The 16,746-nt window shown below is 42.7% G+C and overlaps 2 protein-coding genes across 5 annotated transcripts in view; one reads left to right on the top strand and one right to left on the bottom strand.

The window, feature by feature from the left end:
• DEK (DEK proto-oncogene) overlaps positions 1 to 1,924 on the top strand; it is a 40,058-nt gene extending 38,134 nt beyond the window's left edge. For both annotated transcript variants that reach the window (XM_007973590.3, XM_038005742.2), the window contains one exon: positions 386 to 1,924. In XM_007973590.3, coding sequence (XP_007971781.1) covers positions 386 to 397 — 12 coding nt within the window. In that variant the 3' untranslated portion in view covers positions 398 to 1,924. The remainder of the gene's footprint in view (positions 1 to 385) is intronic.
• A 325-nt stretch (positions 1,925 to 2,249) lies between these two features.
• KDM1B (lysine demethylase 1B) overlaps positions 2,250 to 16,746 on the bottom strand; it is a 67,638-nt gene continuing 53,141 nt past the window's right edge. For all 3 annotated transcript variants that reach the window (XM_007973591.3, XM_073005683.1, XM_007973593.3), the window contains 5 exons: positions 13,669 to 13,785; positions 12,513 to 12,638; positions 10,837 to 10,959; positions 8,427 to 8,579; positions 2,250 to 4,177 (listed from right to left, as the gene is read on the bottom strand). In XM_007973591.3, coding sequence (XP_007971782.3) covers positions 4,094 to 4,177; positions 8,427 to 8,579; positions 10,837 to 10,959; positions 12,513 to 12,638; positions 13,669 to 13,785 — 603 coding nt within the window. In that variant the 3' untranslated portion in view covers positions 2,250 to 4,093. The remainder of the gene's footprint in view (positions 4,178 to 8,426; positions 8,580 to 10,836; positions 10,960 to 12,512; positions 12,639 to 13,668; positions 13,786 to 16,746) is intronic.

The raw sequence follows: 16,746 nt of genomic DNA, 5'->3' as shown, positions 1-16,746 counted from the left end.
GTAATTACATAAAATACTCCATATTTTTCAAAATACGTCACTAAATACATTTGATTCTCACATTTCTTCATAATAGGGAAGTATATTTCTTCTCATTCCCACTTTAAAGCTTAAAATTAAAGTTTGAACAGTTAGTGATAAGACCTGAACTCAGATTATGATGTGGCCTCCTGGTGTACCTGGGTAGCTGGGCATCTCAAAGTTGCTCTCACAAATACTTGAGGAAGTTCCTGTCTACCAGGCAAAGGTGAGGGGAAGATCAGCAGGTAGCTATAATTCTGTATTGAGCTCAACTGGTTTTTGAAGGACAAAATAGTAAAATAGATGTGGAAAAAATGGGATAAAGGTTTATGATTTATGGCAAAATGTTTCTCTTTCATTACAGCTAATTTCTTGAGATAGAGGACAGAGAAGATGACTCGTTCCCATAGATTCAGAGATCTGATTTATACCATTATACCAGCAAAGAGAATGTATTTCCTTTTCTAAATCCTTGTTAAGCAACATTAGAACTTATTGCTGACCTTTTTATCTTGAGTGTTATGTGAATTTGAGTTTGCTATTTTAAATTGCATTTCTATGCCATTTTTAGTTTAAAATCTTGCATGGCATTAATTGTTCCTTGCTTTTATAGTTGTATTTTGTACATTTTGGGTTTCTTTATATAAGGTCATAGATTCTTGAACTGTCGTGGTTTTTAGTGCGCTTAATATTAGCTTGCTTAAGGCATACTTTTAATCAAGTAGAACAGAAACTATTATGACTGGGATTTATACACACAGAGGTTGGGTATTTAGTATATGAAATATTTTGAATACACATCTCTGTCGGTGTGAAAATTCAGCAGCAGTGTGTCCATCATATTAAAAATATACAAGCTACAGTTGTCCAGATGACTGAATTGGAACTTTTCTCCTGCATGTGTATATATGTCAGATTGTTAGCATGACAAAAGTGACAGATGTTATTTTTGTATTTTTAAAAAACAATTTGTTGTATATAAAGTTTTTTTATTTCTTTTGTGCAGACCACTTTTTAAACTCACATAGGTAGGTATCTTTACAGTTGTAGACTATGGAATGTCAGTGTTCAGCCAGACAGTATGATGGAGCATGGAAAGTCAATTCAGTGATGGAACACTGAAGGAACAGACAGTTACCCTGCTTTGCTCGAAAGTGTCATCAATTTGTAATTTTAGTATTAACTCTGTAAAAGTGTCTGTAGGTACGTTTTATATTAAGGACAGACCAAAAATCAACATATCAAAGCTTCAAAAACTTTGGGAAAGGGTGGGATTAAGTACAAGCACATTTGGCTTATAGTAAATGAACCGATTTTTATTAACTGCTTTTGCCCATATAAAATACTGATATTTACCAGAAACCTAGCCACCTTCATGATTACGATTAAAGTACCAGATTATAATGCCAGAATATAATGTGCAAGTAATCGTGGATATCTCTGACAAAGTGTGTCTCAAAAATAATATACTTTTACATTAAAGAAATTTAATGTTTCTCTGGAGTTGGGGCTCTGGCTTTTAAAGTTTGTCTAATCAGTGTTGATTCTAGATGATCAACATAACGGACCACTCCTGAATGAGACTAATTTTGTCTTTCAATTTACTGTCTTAAATCAGTTTATTAAATCTGAATTTTAAAACATGCTGCTTATGACAGAATGACACATTTGATGTACCAATTAAGTGTTGAAAAATATCTTTGCATCATAGAACAGAAATATGTATGTTGAATGTTAACAGGTATTTTCACAGGTTTGACTTGTTTGATAGTTACTCAGACACTAGGGAAAGGTAAATAGAAGTGAACAAAATAAGCAACTAAATGAGACCTAATAATTGGCCTTCGATTTTAAATATTTAATTTGTTCTTATAAACCTTGTCAATAAAATTAATCTAAATCACTGGTGTTTTAAGTCTCTTGCATTTGATGTCTTATAGGTTATATAGCATTTCCTTTCCTATGGTGAATCATTCTGAAAGGGGATTTTTAAATTGATTCAGCCCTATAACCTATACAATTTGGAGCACTCTTGTGATAATGGAGCATTTTCTTGGAGTGACTTCACAAAACAATAATTAAGGTTAATTTTCTGACCATTTACTATAAAGAAGATAAGTAGTGATGCATAGAGTATTTGGAAGTGAGGAAATGGAGCTGTTCTGTATGAAAGTTCTTGATGAGTGTGCACACTTATTAAATGGATGTATCACCACTACAGTACAGAGTACATTTGAAAGTCTAGTTTTTTATTAAGTAGTTTTACACAACCAGCTATTCATGAACTGTAGTTAGAACATGGTAAATTTGTATATTTACTGCTACTCAATTACAAAATCTTCAGATGGCATTGAAAAAACATATCCAAAGTAACACAAGAAAAAAGTTCCACGGCTCCTTAAACAAAAAATCAAATGAAGTATGTCACTTGATAGGAACTTTAAAACACACATTTACCATACTTTAAAGTAGGCTTTCCCCTACTTGTAGCACAGTTCAAGTGCCTAGAAACTAACATAATAATTTACTGTTAACCATTTCAAACTTAACATTTTACATTTATCACTTTAAAACACATGCTGTCTAAACATTTTAACACATGATACTTTAAAGCAGAATACTTGCCAGTCAGTACCAATGAGTCTCAACAAATAACCTAAGTATCAGAGTTGTCTTCTTTGAGACATACAGCTGTTAGCTTGTTTTTGGACCATACTTCGGAGGGGCGGGCGGTGGGGGATGTGTCTTAAATGCCTGAGGTTCACTGCACATTCTTTGTGTGTTAGGTATTTACTCGTTATAAACTGACCTCCTTTTAATTTTTAAAATACTGAATATTTTGAAGTCTCTTTAAAGTCACATTTACTCCCTTTTTTTTTTAAAGCAAACCAATATAATTATTGTTCAAAAACAAAAGCATATTTCTAACCTGTATACTGAAGTTTCTTGGCAAAATAGGCATCCTGAAGACCCTGAAACCAGTGTTTATTTTAGAAGGAGATATTATTAAACTGTTTTCTGCCATGAGCATTTTTAAAAAAAGGAAAGTGAATACTTGCCATGTTCTTAGGCCTTTAAAATATGGCTTATAAAATGTGTGCTATTGACCAGGAGAGCTCACATTTTCTGCAGTTTTCCAGTGGACCTGCCTATGGAATACTGTAAAGAAAAGTCTGCAAAAATATTTCTAGCGATTGAATCAGTTCTTTTAAATAAAAGAAGGGGAGAGGGGCTTTGATTAAATTATTCTGACAAGGTTTTTTGCTAGTGGTTGCCAAAATTAAGGATAAAGTGTCCTATCACCCAAATTTGGCTTTAAGAAAAAGGTATATTCTGTGTCTATAGTGTGAGGCCCACACTATCTGTGCTCCATTCTCAATGATGCAATACCTATCTGGAAACTTTACTGTTTTGCCAATGGGTGCACAAATCTAAAACATTTTATCACAAAAGATACTTGAATTTAAATTTCTTTTGAACACCCAATAGAAGGAAATATGTACAATATAAAATACCTAGAAGCTTCAATTTTACTGTTAACTGGAGTTTGTGCTGTATCCAAAAAAAGTTCTATCTAAATTTTAAGTAAAAGCTCAATCTTGGAGCTATATAAAAAATATTAAGGCTCATTGGTAAAGATATTGATAAATTGTCACAGAAGAAAAACATGGCTTTATCTGGTTTTTAAATGATTCCTGCTTGATTGACTTGGTTTCTCAGTGTATGAAAATTGATCAGCCATACAAAATGTGATATCGAAAGGGAACTTCCAGCCATGGAACAATCATATCCACGGCCTCAACTGAAACTTATATTCTGCTTTATTCTGAAATCCAGACTTTCAGCAGTAGTTGAACCTATGGAAAATGCAATTAAATCTAAGTGCTTATAAGGATTTTTGGGGTCAGTGCTTTCAGAGTGATGAAATAGGTTTACATTATCGTATCATCTTAGAAACATTTCAGTTTTGCTATGTAGAGAGGGTTTTTTCCCATCTTATAAAACTGAGGTTTAATATGTGATTCAAATTGTCCCATCTGGGGTACAGAAGAAAGCTGGGTCCACCGAATTCTTAAAATGCTGCAATCTTGCTTGCTTCTCGAACGCCACTCAAATATGCCCCTGTAACAGTTTGTGGAAAATGCCTGTTTGTTGCCTGTAAAACATAATTACATAATTGGAGATCATGCATAAAGAATTGAGGCGATATCAAAAGGTAAAACAAGCTTAGACTTTATCCAGTCTAACAAAGATTTGTGCCACTCGTATGTGCTCATATTCACACTCACCCATCGTAACACTGGAACTTTTCTGGTTACCTGACCAGGCATTGTCAAATTCACTCATTGTGTATGCTATCTTGAAGTACTATGCAGCACTCCTTAAAATACTAAGTATCTATATGTGACAGGTACTAGAGTTAAGAATAATTAAGACACAATCCCTCCCATCAGACAAGTAATGTAGCTGGTACAATCACAGGCGAAACAAGTAGAAAAGATGAAAGGCAATTCAGCCAAGCCGCAGATAGAGTTTTGCTAGATGGGTAGAAAAAATGGGAAGAGAATTAAGTTACCCAAAGGCTAGACCAGGGACCATAAGTTCAGTAAGAAAAAGACAAAATGTGAGTGAGGGCTGTTGGACTGGGAGGAAGTAAAACGACTCGATAGGAGAACCTCACTCAAGGAATGGCTGGGGTGGGAATAGAATAAGCGAACCAGGAGGATAGGGGAGGACAGGATAGGAGGAACCCTGAATTGGTGATTTAAGTAATTATGACAAGGTCTGAGATGTGGCTGTGGAAAGGGGTAGCTGAAGAGGAGCTGAACAGACCACAGGAAATGGAGGATAAGAAATGTAGAGGTGAAGCTAAGTGTAGTCACCTAAACTGATGCCTGGGTAGAAGGGAAAACATCCAGGGGCCAAAGGCTTCAATGAATGGGGGAGTGATTACGTCAGCAGGAATACAGTGACTAGTCACGGGGAGAAACTGGCAGTGAGGGAAAGAAGCCTCAGAAATAGGTTTTTAGAAGAAGGCGAGGTAGGCTGGGCACGGTGGCTCATGCATGTAATCCCAACACTGGGAGGCCGAGGCAGGCAGATCACCTGAGGTCAGGAGTTTTTGAGACCAGTCTGACCAACATGATGAAACCCTCTCTCTACTAAAGAAATACAAAAATTAGCCAGGCACAGTGGCGCACATCAGCTGAGGCAGAATCGCTTGAACCCAGGAGGCGGAGGTTGCAGTGAGCCAAGATTGCGCCACTGCACTCCAGCCTGTGCGACAGAGCGAGACTCCATCTCAAAGAAAAAGGCGAGATAATAATTGCATCAAAGCAGCAAAGGAAAGCAAGACGCCATCTAGGCCATGTTCATAACCCTAAGGCACAGCAGCCTGAAACAGCTGTCTCAGAAGCTGCTGGCATTTGTTGTCTGGCATGCAGCCCTTATCCCCTTTCCACAGAGAAAGGTCTTCATAGGCCAAGGAGTCATCAAAATCATCTGGTTTTCAGATGTCATTATTGTGTTTTGTTTTGAAAGAGTGTCTGTCTCCCAGGCTGGAGTGCAGTGGCATGATCTTGGCTCACTGCAACCTCCGCCTCCCAGGTTCAAGCGATTCTTCTGCCTCAGCGTCCTGAGTAGCTGGGACTACAGGCGCCAGCCACCATGCCTGGCTAATTTTTGTATTGTTAGTAGCAACGGGGTTTCACCATGTTGGCCAGGCTGTTCTCAAACTCCTGGCCTCAGGTGATCCACCTGTCTCAGCCTCCCAGTGTGGTGGGATTACAGGTGTGAGTCATCACACCTGGCCGATGTTATACGTCTGTAAACAAAAACATTAACTATATTTTAGATGAAACAATGAGATGTGTACTTCCAAACCATATTAGACAAAGTAGGAACACAGGTGAAAGAGTGGTAACAGTTCATTTTAAGTTTGGGGTTGGGGGCAGGGGTTTTAACAACAAAAAGCAAACCAATTCATCCCAAAGAATTCTTAGAAAATCTCAGTCATTGGAAGTATGAGGAACCATGGAGGCAGAGGTTAGCAAGGGGTAAAAACAGGATTGGCTTAAAGACTATAGAGAACAATTATTAATACATCCCTCACCAGATTCCCCACTTGACTGGCCGCAACTCCTCAGAGATGTGACTTAGAGATCAGGGGGAAGCACCAAATAAAATGGGGATGAAGTGAAATGAAGCCTTCATAACTAACAATGAAGCTTCCAGTGCCCACAATGCCAGGGGCTGAGCTTCCACCACACAGGAAACTAACTGTTCCCAGATAGAGAGAGATGTTGGGGAATCCGGCCATTGGTTGATAAGGTTGCTGAAGCTTTCACAAAGATTTTTTTAAAAAATGCCTCGCTCAAATCTAAGCCGACAGTGATGGATCAGGGATTTGGACACGTAGCAGGCAAAGACTACAGCACACAAAATAGGAACTCAGACTCTGAGGAAACCAGGGAGGGAGGGAGCAGAAAAGCAAAATCATCCAAAGCTTTAAAACCTTAGAAACAAGTTATAACAAGAGGATGCTACCAAAAAGGAACATTCTGCAAACAAGAAAGTGCTCATAAAGTAAAAGCCAAATTTTTAAAAGTCAATTAGAGAGTTGGACGATTTTAAAATCTCCCCCAAAAGTAGAGAAAGAGATGAATAATAGTAAAGAGGAAAAAATCAGATGGTCAATTAAAAAGTTCCAAGATACGGAACAATCTCTAGAAAGAAAGAAAAACTCATCTTTATTTGAGCAGATAAATAAGAAAATGAAGTAAAAGGATCAGAAATCAGAATAGCAAAACATTTTTCAACAGAAGTAAATCAAGAAAGAGGGATCTTGGAAATAAAGGCCCAGTGCTAGAGAGTGATTTTAACAAAGACCCCAGCCGGGCGCGGTGGCTCACAAGCCTGTAATCCCAGCACTTTGGGAGGCTGAGGCGGGCAGATCATGAGGTCAGGAGATTGAGACCATCCTGGCTAACACAGTGAAACCCCTTTTCTTTTTTTTTTTTTTTTTTTGAGACGGAGTCTTGCTCTGTCACCCAGGCTGGAGTGCAGTGGCCGGATCTCGGCTCACTGCAAGCTCTGCCTCCCTGGTTCACGCCATTCTCCTGCCTCAGCCTCCCAAGTAGCTGGGACTACAGGCACCCGCCACATCGCCCAGCTGGTTTTTTTGTATTTTTTTAGTAGAGATGGGGTTTCACCGTTAGCCAGGATGGTCTCGATCTCCTGACCTCGTGATCCGCCCGTCTCGGCCTCCCAAAGTGCTGGGATTACAGGCTTGAGCCACCGTGCCTGACCAAAACCCCGTTTCTACTAAAAATACAAAAAATTAGCCGGGCGTGGTGGCGGCGCCTGTAGTCCCAGCTACTTGGGAGGCTCTGTCTCAATTGAGACTCTGTCTCAATAAAATAAAATAAAATAGAGAGACCCAGGAGGACGCTCTGCAGTCATCTCAGAGGTCAACCAGTGTGGACCAGAGCAGAGGGAAGAGGACTCAGGAAGGGGACATTTCAGGACCGGAGCTAGCAGGCCAGCTCAGACAGTGTCAACTGTAAATGAGAGACAAACGCAGGGTATGGGAGACATGGGGAGAGGTACAAAGGAATTAAGCTAATGACCAAAGGAGCCATTATAACTACCAGGAAAACAGAAAACTGTGTAAGAAGGTATCAATGGACACCTCCTTGGCTCGGCAGTAAACAACATTTACACAGCCACGTAAATACATACTGACACCAATTTAATGAAAAGTGTGAAATAACCATGTTGAGCAAATGGTGCAGACACTATATAGGCTAAGTCTTTAACCCAATAGGGAGGCAGTCAATAATGTCTATGTAATGTTAAATCAGAGGATGACTCATAGGCCGGGCATGGTGGCTCACACCTGTAATCCTAACACTGGGAGGCTGAGGTGGGAGGGCTGCTTAAGGCCACAGGTTTGAGGCCAGCCTGGGCAACACCACAGACCCCCCGTCTCTACAAAAAATTTTTTTTAAAAACTAGCCAGGCTTGATGGCACATGCCTGCAGTCCCAGCTACTTGGGAGGCTGAGGTGGGAGTGTCGCCTGGGAGTTTGGGGCTGCAGTGAGCTGGGATGGCACCACTGCACTCCAGTCTGAGCCACAGAGCGAGACCCTGTCTCAAAAAAAAACGAAAAAGAAAGAAAGACGCAATATAAACACTTTCAAAATGTGAAGTCCAGAAGGAATAGCTGGAAGGTTAAAAACGGCTGCCTCTGGGAGCAAGAAGAGGACGGTGAGAAGGCTTCTGCTGTCTGTGGTCATAAGACTTTTGACAGTATTTGAATTGGTTTTTGAACTCTGGGCAGATATCATTTGAGATGAAAAAGAAATCAAAATACAAGTACTTGGGTTTGGAATCAAGATCCATACCTCACCAGCAAAAAAGATGGTTCCCTGAATGTCTTCGGCAATGATATCGTAGGCCTCCCCACTTCCACCTGTCTTCACAAAACTGTATGCCATCTGGATCCATGGGTCTGTGCTCCACCGGGTGACAAAATACTTTGTGGGATCTGGGACCTCCTGTGACCAACAGAAAGGAATGATGAAGTAGAATCAAGAAGGGACGTAGACATGGTGCAACCCAACTCGTACATTTTGCCCCCTGCCCATTCCTGTATCATTCTGAAACAGTAGTTCTCAAGATGTTCCTCCTGCTGCCTTCAAATCTACCCAGGCCGGTATCTGCAATATTATCCTCTCTCTCCTGCTCCCACCACACACACTTCCCTCACTTCTATACCTCCTCCTCCTGCCCGGGACACACACACGCTCTACTGGGGGCTATCACCCATGGCTAAGAGTTTGGGCCTTCCCTTTTCCATAGGGTGGCAGCAGAAAGGAGTCTCTGGCCCAAGAAGAAAAGGGAAAGGTGGAGTCTCAGGATCACAGGGTTCTCCACAAAACAGTGATACCAGGGTATGTTTCACATTCACTCAATTTAAAATACAGCAGTCCCCTCTTCTCTGCCAGGAATATGTTCCGTGACCCGCAGTGGATGCCTGAAACCATGGACAGGACCAATACTATACACACTCTGTTTTTTCCTATTCATACTTACGATAAAGTTTCATTTATACATTAGGTACAGAGATTAATGACAATTTATAGAACAATTATAACGCTATACTGAAATAAAAAGTATGTGAACATGGCTCTGATAACAGATGACCCTTGAGTGACTAAAGGGCAGGCAACATCTACAGTGTGGAGGTACTGGACACGCTCTTCAGAACGGTGCATGACTGAAAACTTAGGAATCTATTTCTGGAATTTTCCATCAAATATTTTCAGACCTTGGTTTACCACAGTAACTGAAACCACAAAAGCAAAGCCTCGAGTAAGAGAGAATGACTGTAATTTGTCAACTGGCCTCCGACAAGCATCACCATGAATAATATTTCTGTAGAAACGGTATGCTAAGTTCCAAACAACTAATGTAAAAAACAAACTTTTGAACAAAAACTCCAACCAAGGGATTGCATCACTAGATAGATCCTCTCATATAAATTAGCAACAAGGCCGGCCACACAGTGGCTCAGAGCGCCTGTAATCCCAGCACTTTGGGAGGCCGAGGTAGGCCGATCACTTGAGGTCAGGAGTTCGAGACCAGTCAGGCAAACATGGTGAAACCCTGTCTCTACTAAAAATACTAAAAATACAAAATAAAACACAAAAATTAGCCGGGTGTGGTGGAGCACGCCCGTAATCCCAGCCTACTTGGGAGGCTGAGGCAGGAGAATCGCTTGAACCCAGGAGGCGAAGGTTTGCCGTGAGCCAAGATTGCGCCACTGCAATCCAGCCGGGGTGAAAGAGTGAGACTCCGTCTCAAAAATAAAAAAATTAAAACGAAATAAAATAAGCAACATATCTGAATGCCCTTTTCTCTTTAATTTATGTAACTTTTGAGTCATTTCACTTCTATTTCTGCTCTTTTATTTGAAAAAGACATAGGCCATGGCCATTTACAAATCTCCAGAGATGGTGAGATTTAGTACACTGGCAAACAAAGTATCCTGAGCTACTTGGAGAAAAGAGACTATCTGCATGTGTGGGATCTTAAAGAAAGCTGGACAAGCCTCCTCTTAAAAGGAAAGCTGTAGTCAAAGCTTCTAGGGCTTCAGTAAATATAGAATTCATATAGAAAATACTGAGCCTTTTATATCCTTACAGAAAAAAAAGGGAAGTGTATATGATGTGAGAAGAAAAAAAGGAAGACAATTGTGTAAAAAAGGGTACAGGGCACTGTTACAGGCAGAATCGTGTCCCCCTCAAATTCCTATGTGGACACCCTGACCCTCAGAATGTGACTGTATTTCGTGACAGGGTCTCCAACGGGTAATTACTTTAAAGTGAGGTCGCCAGGGTGAGCCTTAATCTAATCTGATTGGTGTCCTCATAAGAAGAGGACATGAGGACACAGACACACACAGAGGGAAGCCCATGTGAGGACACAGGGAGAAGATGGCATCTACCAGCCAAGCAGAGAGGACCTAGGAGAAACCAACCCTGCCGACACCTTGATCTCAGGCTTCCAGCCTCCGGAACTGTGTGGAATGTTTCTGTGGTCTAAGGCAGCCAGTCTGTGGTGCTCTGTGATGACGGCCCTCACAGACTCATCTCAGTGCTGAGGTGGGCAGTGGGACTGTGAAAGAAAGAAGACTGTGGCCTCTGCGTTCCTTCCCGTGATTCTCAGTGACGCTGGCTGCCTGGGCTTCCACATCTGCTCTGGATAGCAAGCATGGCTTGCCCCTTTCAGGGAGGGCTCTCTCTCTCTCACCTGCTCCTTGAACAGCTCCCGGAGCGTGGCCATGCACTGCTGCAGCACCTGTTTGTCGTCCAGGGTCCTCACGGACGCGACAGCCTCCCCAGCAATCACAGACATCAGCACGCTGTGCTTCTTCTGGAGACATGAAAGGGAAAAGCAGAAAGTCTCTGAGTGCTCAGCTCCCACAGATAAGGGCCTCACTTTTTTTTTTTTTTTTTTTTTAATCGAGACAAGAGTTTTGCTATGTCACCAGGCTGGAGTGCAATGGCGCAATCTTGTCTCACTGCAACCTCTGCCTCCTGGGTTCAAGTGATTCTCCTGCCTCAGCCTCCCGAGTAGCTGGGATTACAGGCATCCGCCACCATGCCTGGCTAATTTTTTTATTTTCAGTAGAGAGAGGGTTTCACCATGTTGGCCAGGCTGGTTTCAAACCCCTGACCTCAGGTGATCTGCCCACCTCGGCCTCCCAAAGTGCTGGGATTACAGGCATGAGCCACTGTGCCCGGCCGAGAGCCCCACTCTCACAAGTTAAATTTCACTATTTCTGTCTGCCCCTTATCCTCATGTCACTCGCCAGTCCATTTTCCTCGCAAACATACATTATTTATCCATCTATTCATTATTCATCCATCTATTGCTTCCTGCTGGGGGAAAAAAAAACACTAAGAAATGTAAATAGCAAATGTAGGGTTCCCTTGGCTGTTCACTGATTAAAGCTCGCTTCAGAAGAAGTAGAAAGAGATGGAGAAGGAAAATCTCCAGATAAAACAATGAAAAAAAAAGAACCCTCAAATGGTAAAGAAAATCTGCCCTCAGCTCCTATGTGAAACCTTTTAAGACAAAGTTTCTTGAAATTGAAAGTCAGAAACGGCTGTGATTCTTTTGCGTGGCAGCGCCATGACGGCAGGGAAAGTGACCACCACCATCCAGCTCTGGGTATGCCATTCTCCTCTCTCCTTCCTTCCCTCAGCTCTCACATCTGTTGACACTCACACCCTCCCTCACCAATCATACACCCCTTCCCAGTTCCCTAGAGGGCCCTAACAGAGGAAGTTCCAAGCACCACTCATTTTCTCTGCTGTCTCCAACTTCACCTAAGAGGAACTCCCCTAGAGCCTGAAATGACAGTTTCCACAAGCATCCAATTCATGTCCCAGGGAGCAACATGAGGACTTCAAGAAGACAAGACATGGCCGGGTGCAGTGGCTCACGCCTGTAATCCCAGCACTTTGGGAGGCCAAGGCTGGCAGATCACGAGGTCAGAAGACCATCCTGGCCAACATGGTGAAACCTGATCTCTACTCAAAATACAAAAATTAGCTGGGTGTGGTGGTGGGCACCTGTAATCCCAGCTACTCGGGAGGCTGAGCCAGAAGAAAGGCTTGAACCCAGAAGGGGGCGGTTACAGTGAGCTGAGATTGTGCATTCCACTGCACTCCAGCCTGGTGACAGAGGAAGACTGTCTCCAAAAAAGAAAAAAAAAAAAAAAAAAAAAAAAAAAGCCATGGCAAATACTGGGGCTCCTTTCCTATAGGAAAATGTCCAGTCCAAGTGTCCTCCCAGAATATAAACAGACTAAGGATCTCCACGATGTTCGTTAGTTCCTGAGTTTGATAGGTGAGTAATTATCACATCAAGTTCTAAACTTTAAGATGGAAATTCAAACCACAGTTCACGAATGATTTTACCTGGGGATCCATGTCATAGAACACAGCAAAAAGCCCTCGCTTGCTGGCACTGGGAGGCACGTGACCAAAAAAGTCAGCCCCTTGAACTTTACTGTCCCAAAATCTATATGGAAATTGTAAGGCAATCTGCAAAGTGAGCAAAAGAAAGATGGTTAGGTGTTTGTCGTCACAAAACCACAGGCAATCTGTAAGCAGCAAGCTGTAGCTCTACTCTAACACACACACTGCCCGAAAGAACAAACCCAAGTACCGCTCTTTCCATTTTCCTCACTGCCTTTTCTCCTTGTGAACTCCTTGCTTTTTTCTTTTCTTTTTTTTTTGAGGGGGGGAGGTGGTTTGAGACGGAGTTTTGCTCTTGTTGCTCAGGTGGGAGTGCAACGGAGCAATCTTGGCTCACTGCAGCCTCCACCTTCCAGGTTCAAGTGATTCTCCTGCTTTAGCATCCCAAGTAGCTGGGATTACAGGCGCACACCTCCACGCCCAGCTAATTTTGTATTTTTAGTAGAGACAAGATTTCACCATGTTGGTCAGGATGGTCTCTAACTCCTGACTTCAGGTGATCCACCCTCCTCGGCCTCCCAAAGTGCTGGAATTACAGGCGTGAACCACCGTGCCCAGCCCAGCTCCTTGCTTTTGATGCCACTTAGTTCCATTCCCATGGATAATGGAACTCACTGGCAACCTACAAGCTAGTCTGAAGACGCCCAGCACTCCTAAGACTCACTCCTGGGCATATGTCCCTACGTTAAACTCTCACTACTCATAGGTGTGTCAGAATCTGCCGCAGCACTGGCACATTCTGCTACAGGAGATATTAAAGGCAGGAGAAATAAACCACTGTCCTCACTGGGGCCAACGAGTGGAAAGCAGCCAAGAAAGCAAGCACAAGGGGGGAAAAAAGAGAGAAAAGAATTGCTTATCCCAAATTCAAATTCTGAATAACAAGATTCTTTCTCCTAAAGTCAAAACCCACAGACCTCAGCCAGCTCTGCTCCTTTCGTTTTGATATTCTTTTGTGTTCTTCATCAACAATTACTCAAATGACAAGGAAATCTTTGAATTTTATTCAGATAGTACCCCCTACTTCTCCATATCAGAAGTGAACATCTATCATCTGACATTAATCTCTTTCTGAGGATGAAGTTATTTAAGTCACCTTTTCAATGATGCCTGCACCTAAGCTGTTGATAGCCTTCATCTTCTTCTCTGACAATGGTGGATTAAACTGAATGGCACCTTTCTGTAGTAAAGCCAGTGGTACAGTGACTAATACCTGTGGAAAATAATTAACAGTTAACACACAAACAGCAACAGAACCTCACAGTACAACTACACCAGTATCAAAAACCCATGCTGTTATATTGGCAAGAACAGGGCTGCCATGTGCAACTGTGCAGGTTGTTCACTGCACAAGGGTGCCAGTGCCTGGCTAAGCAGAAGTGGCAACCACAGGGAAGAATCTGCAAAAAAGGTCCTGATGGCTAATAATCTTGGATAAGAAGAGTCAGCAGAAGCCAGGTGCGGTGGTTCATGCCTGTAATCCCAGCACTTTGAGAGGCCGAGGTGGGCAGATCACCTGAGGTCAGGAGGTCGAGATCAGTATGGCCAACATGGTGAAACCCCGTCACCACAAAAATACAAAAATTAGCCGGGCATGGTGGCAGGCGCCTGTAATCCCAGCTACTCAGGAGGCTGAGGTGGGAGAATCACTTGAACCCGGGAGGCAGAGGTTGCAGTGAGCCAAGATCGCGCCACTACACTCCAGCCTGGGTGACAGAGCAGCCTGGGTGACACAGCGACACTGTCTCAAAAAAAAAATAAAAAAGCGTCAGCAGAACCCAACCCTGCAAAGCAGTACTGGGGGAGGAAAGAGCCCTAACTATGGAGTCAGGAGTGCTTTGTGCATCATTCCTGATACATTCTACTGCGTGACCAAGCCTGCTGCTCATCTCTGCCATCCCTCTATAAAATGAAGGTAGTATCTGCCCCACTAACCTCTGAGAATTAGGGTGATACTTTAAAACTAAAATTTACAAGATACATCAATATGTTTCATAAGTGGTAAAGCACATCACAAACATTAGGAATTGGATATTTCTGGCTCCAGACCCCATTATTGCTGCTACAATCGGGACGCCATTACTACTACTGCCAGCTCCAGAATCACGCCACCTACAGAACAATGTGCACCAGCAAAATGCATGCCTTACGGCCTCCTTCTTGACTTGTGGTTACTGACTAAACCCTGTGTCTTTCATGAACCCTGCTGCAGAAGAGCCAAACACCTCCACCATTGTGTGCTCTCCAACAGAGGCAGCAGAAGGGAAGCGAAAGTCAACCTACACCTTCTAAATCTCATGCGAGTGCATCGGATTGGCTGGGCTGGATGATGTTTAGAAACCTGCTGTATGGAGTTGAGGAAGAGTGTGCATATTTACTTTCTAATATCTGCAGTACAGGATGACACCCTAGGATCAGACTGGAATGGAGTTGAAGACCAGCCACCTGATCTACCCGAGCCTTCAAAGATGTTGTATGTTGTATATTTGGCTTAACTCTCAATTCTAGGATCACAGGAAGCTCAGAGTTCTGTGATTTTGTCACTATTTTCTGCCACATGAAAATTTTATAAAGTATAAAATATGTTCTCTATCATCAAGAAGTTTATAATCTATTTACAGATAATTACCATGCAACCAAAAAAAAAAATCAGGCAAACCACAACAAAAAATCAATTACTATCCAATTAAATTATATATAAGAACTACAAGAAAATAAATAAAATCTAGATTTTTTTCCCTTTTTTTAAAGAGACAGGGTCTTGCTGTGTTGCTCCAGCTGGCGTACAATGGCATGATCACAGCTCTGAGCAGCCTCAAACTCCTGGGCTCAAGTGATCCTCTCGCCTCAGCTTCTTGGAGTAGCTGGGACCACGGGTGTGCACCACCACAACCATGGTGGTGATCTTTTTGTTTTGTAGAGACCGGGTCTCACCATGTTGCCCAGGCTGGTCTCAAACTCCTGGCCTCAAGCCATCTTCTCACCTCAGCATCCCAAAGTGCTGTGATTACAGGCGTGAGCCACCATGCCCAAATATCCGGATGTTTTCTTAATGCCAAAAGAGCACTGAAAAGCATAAGAACTTGAGTAGCCCAGGTGCAGTGGCTCACACCTATAATCCCAGCACTTTGGGAGGCCAAGGCAAGAGGATTGCTTAAGACCACGAGTTCAAGACCAGCCTGGACAACATAGAGAGACACTGTCTCTACAAAAAAAAATTTTTTTAATTAGCTGGGTGTGGTGGCATGTGCCTGTGGTCCCAGTTACACAGGAGGCTGAGGTGGGAGAACTACTCAAGCCCAGGAGTTTAAGGCTGCTGTGAGCTACAAACTGCACCACTGCACTTCAGCTTGGGCAACAGAATAAGACCCTGTAGGAAAAAAAGATAAATGTTGGGTAAACAAATAGGCAAATGATATAAACACATCCTAGTAAGGAACTAAAGCGAGATGTCAATGGAAGCAGCCTAGACTCAAGTGAGTTTGCCAGAGGTTCACTGGTCTATCACGTTAGGTTGAAAATTTTTCTCTTACAAGTTTGGGGAAACTTCCAATGCAAACTGTGATGTGTGCTAGCTACAATAAAAATATTTGTTTTAAACATCTCAAAGTGCAGCCTGAAGCTGTGCCCTGATTTCTCCAGAAGGCTGGAATACAAACACAGAAAGGCACAAGTACTGGCCAGGGTCAGCGAAGGAGGGTGGTTATAACCAGCTTGCTGTCCCGGACACCAAGAAGCGGAGCCACAGAACGGCAGAGGCTGAACTGTCGGATGACTTGCAATTTTAAAAGGTAGTATTTTTAAACACTGTTTACCACCAGGCAGAACCTATTAAGAGCTTACAGAGAAGGTCACTGCAGACAAGGTTCTTAACCACAGCTGCACACGGGAATCACTTGAGAAGCTTTAAAAATACGACTAGCCGGGCATGGTGGTGCATGCCTGTAGTCCCAGCTACTCGAGGGAGGCTCAGGTGAGCGGATCCCTTGAGCCCAGGTGCTCGAGGCTACAGTGAGCTATGACTGTGCCACTGCACTCCAGCCTGGGCAACAGACCGAGACCCTGTCTCTGAAAAAAACAAACAAAAAAGCGAGGCCAATTCAACAAGAATGTATCAGGGTGGGGCTTTGCAACCTTTCTTTGTAAGCACCTCCCAGGTGATTCTGAAGTGCAG

The sequence above is a fragment of the Chlorocebus sabaeus genome, chromosome 17 (genome assembly GCF_047675955.1).
Source record: "Chlorocebus sabaeus isolate Y175 chromosome 17, mChlSab1.0.hap1, whole genome shotgun sequence".
NCBI classification, from domain to species: domain Eukaryota; kingdom Metazoa; phylum Chordata; class Mammalia; order Primates; family Cercopithecidae; genus Chlorocebus; species Chlorocebus sabaeus.
The sequence above is the reverse complement of the archived record's forward strand: the minus strand, read 5'-3'. Positions and strand labels throughout refer to the sequence as shown.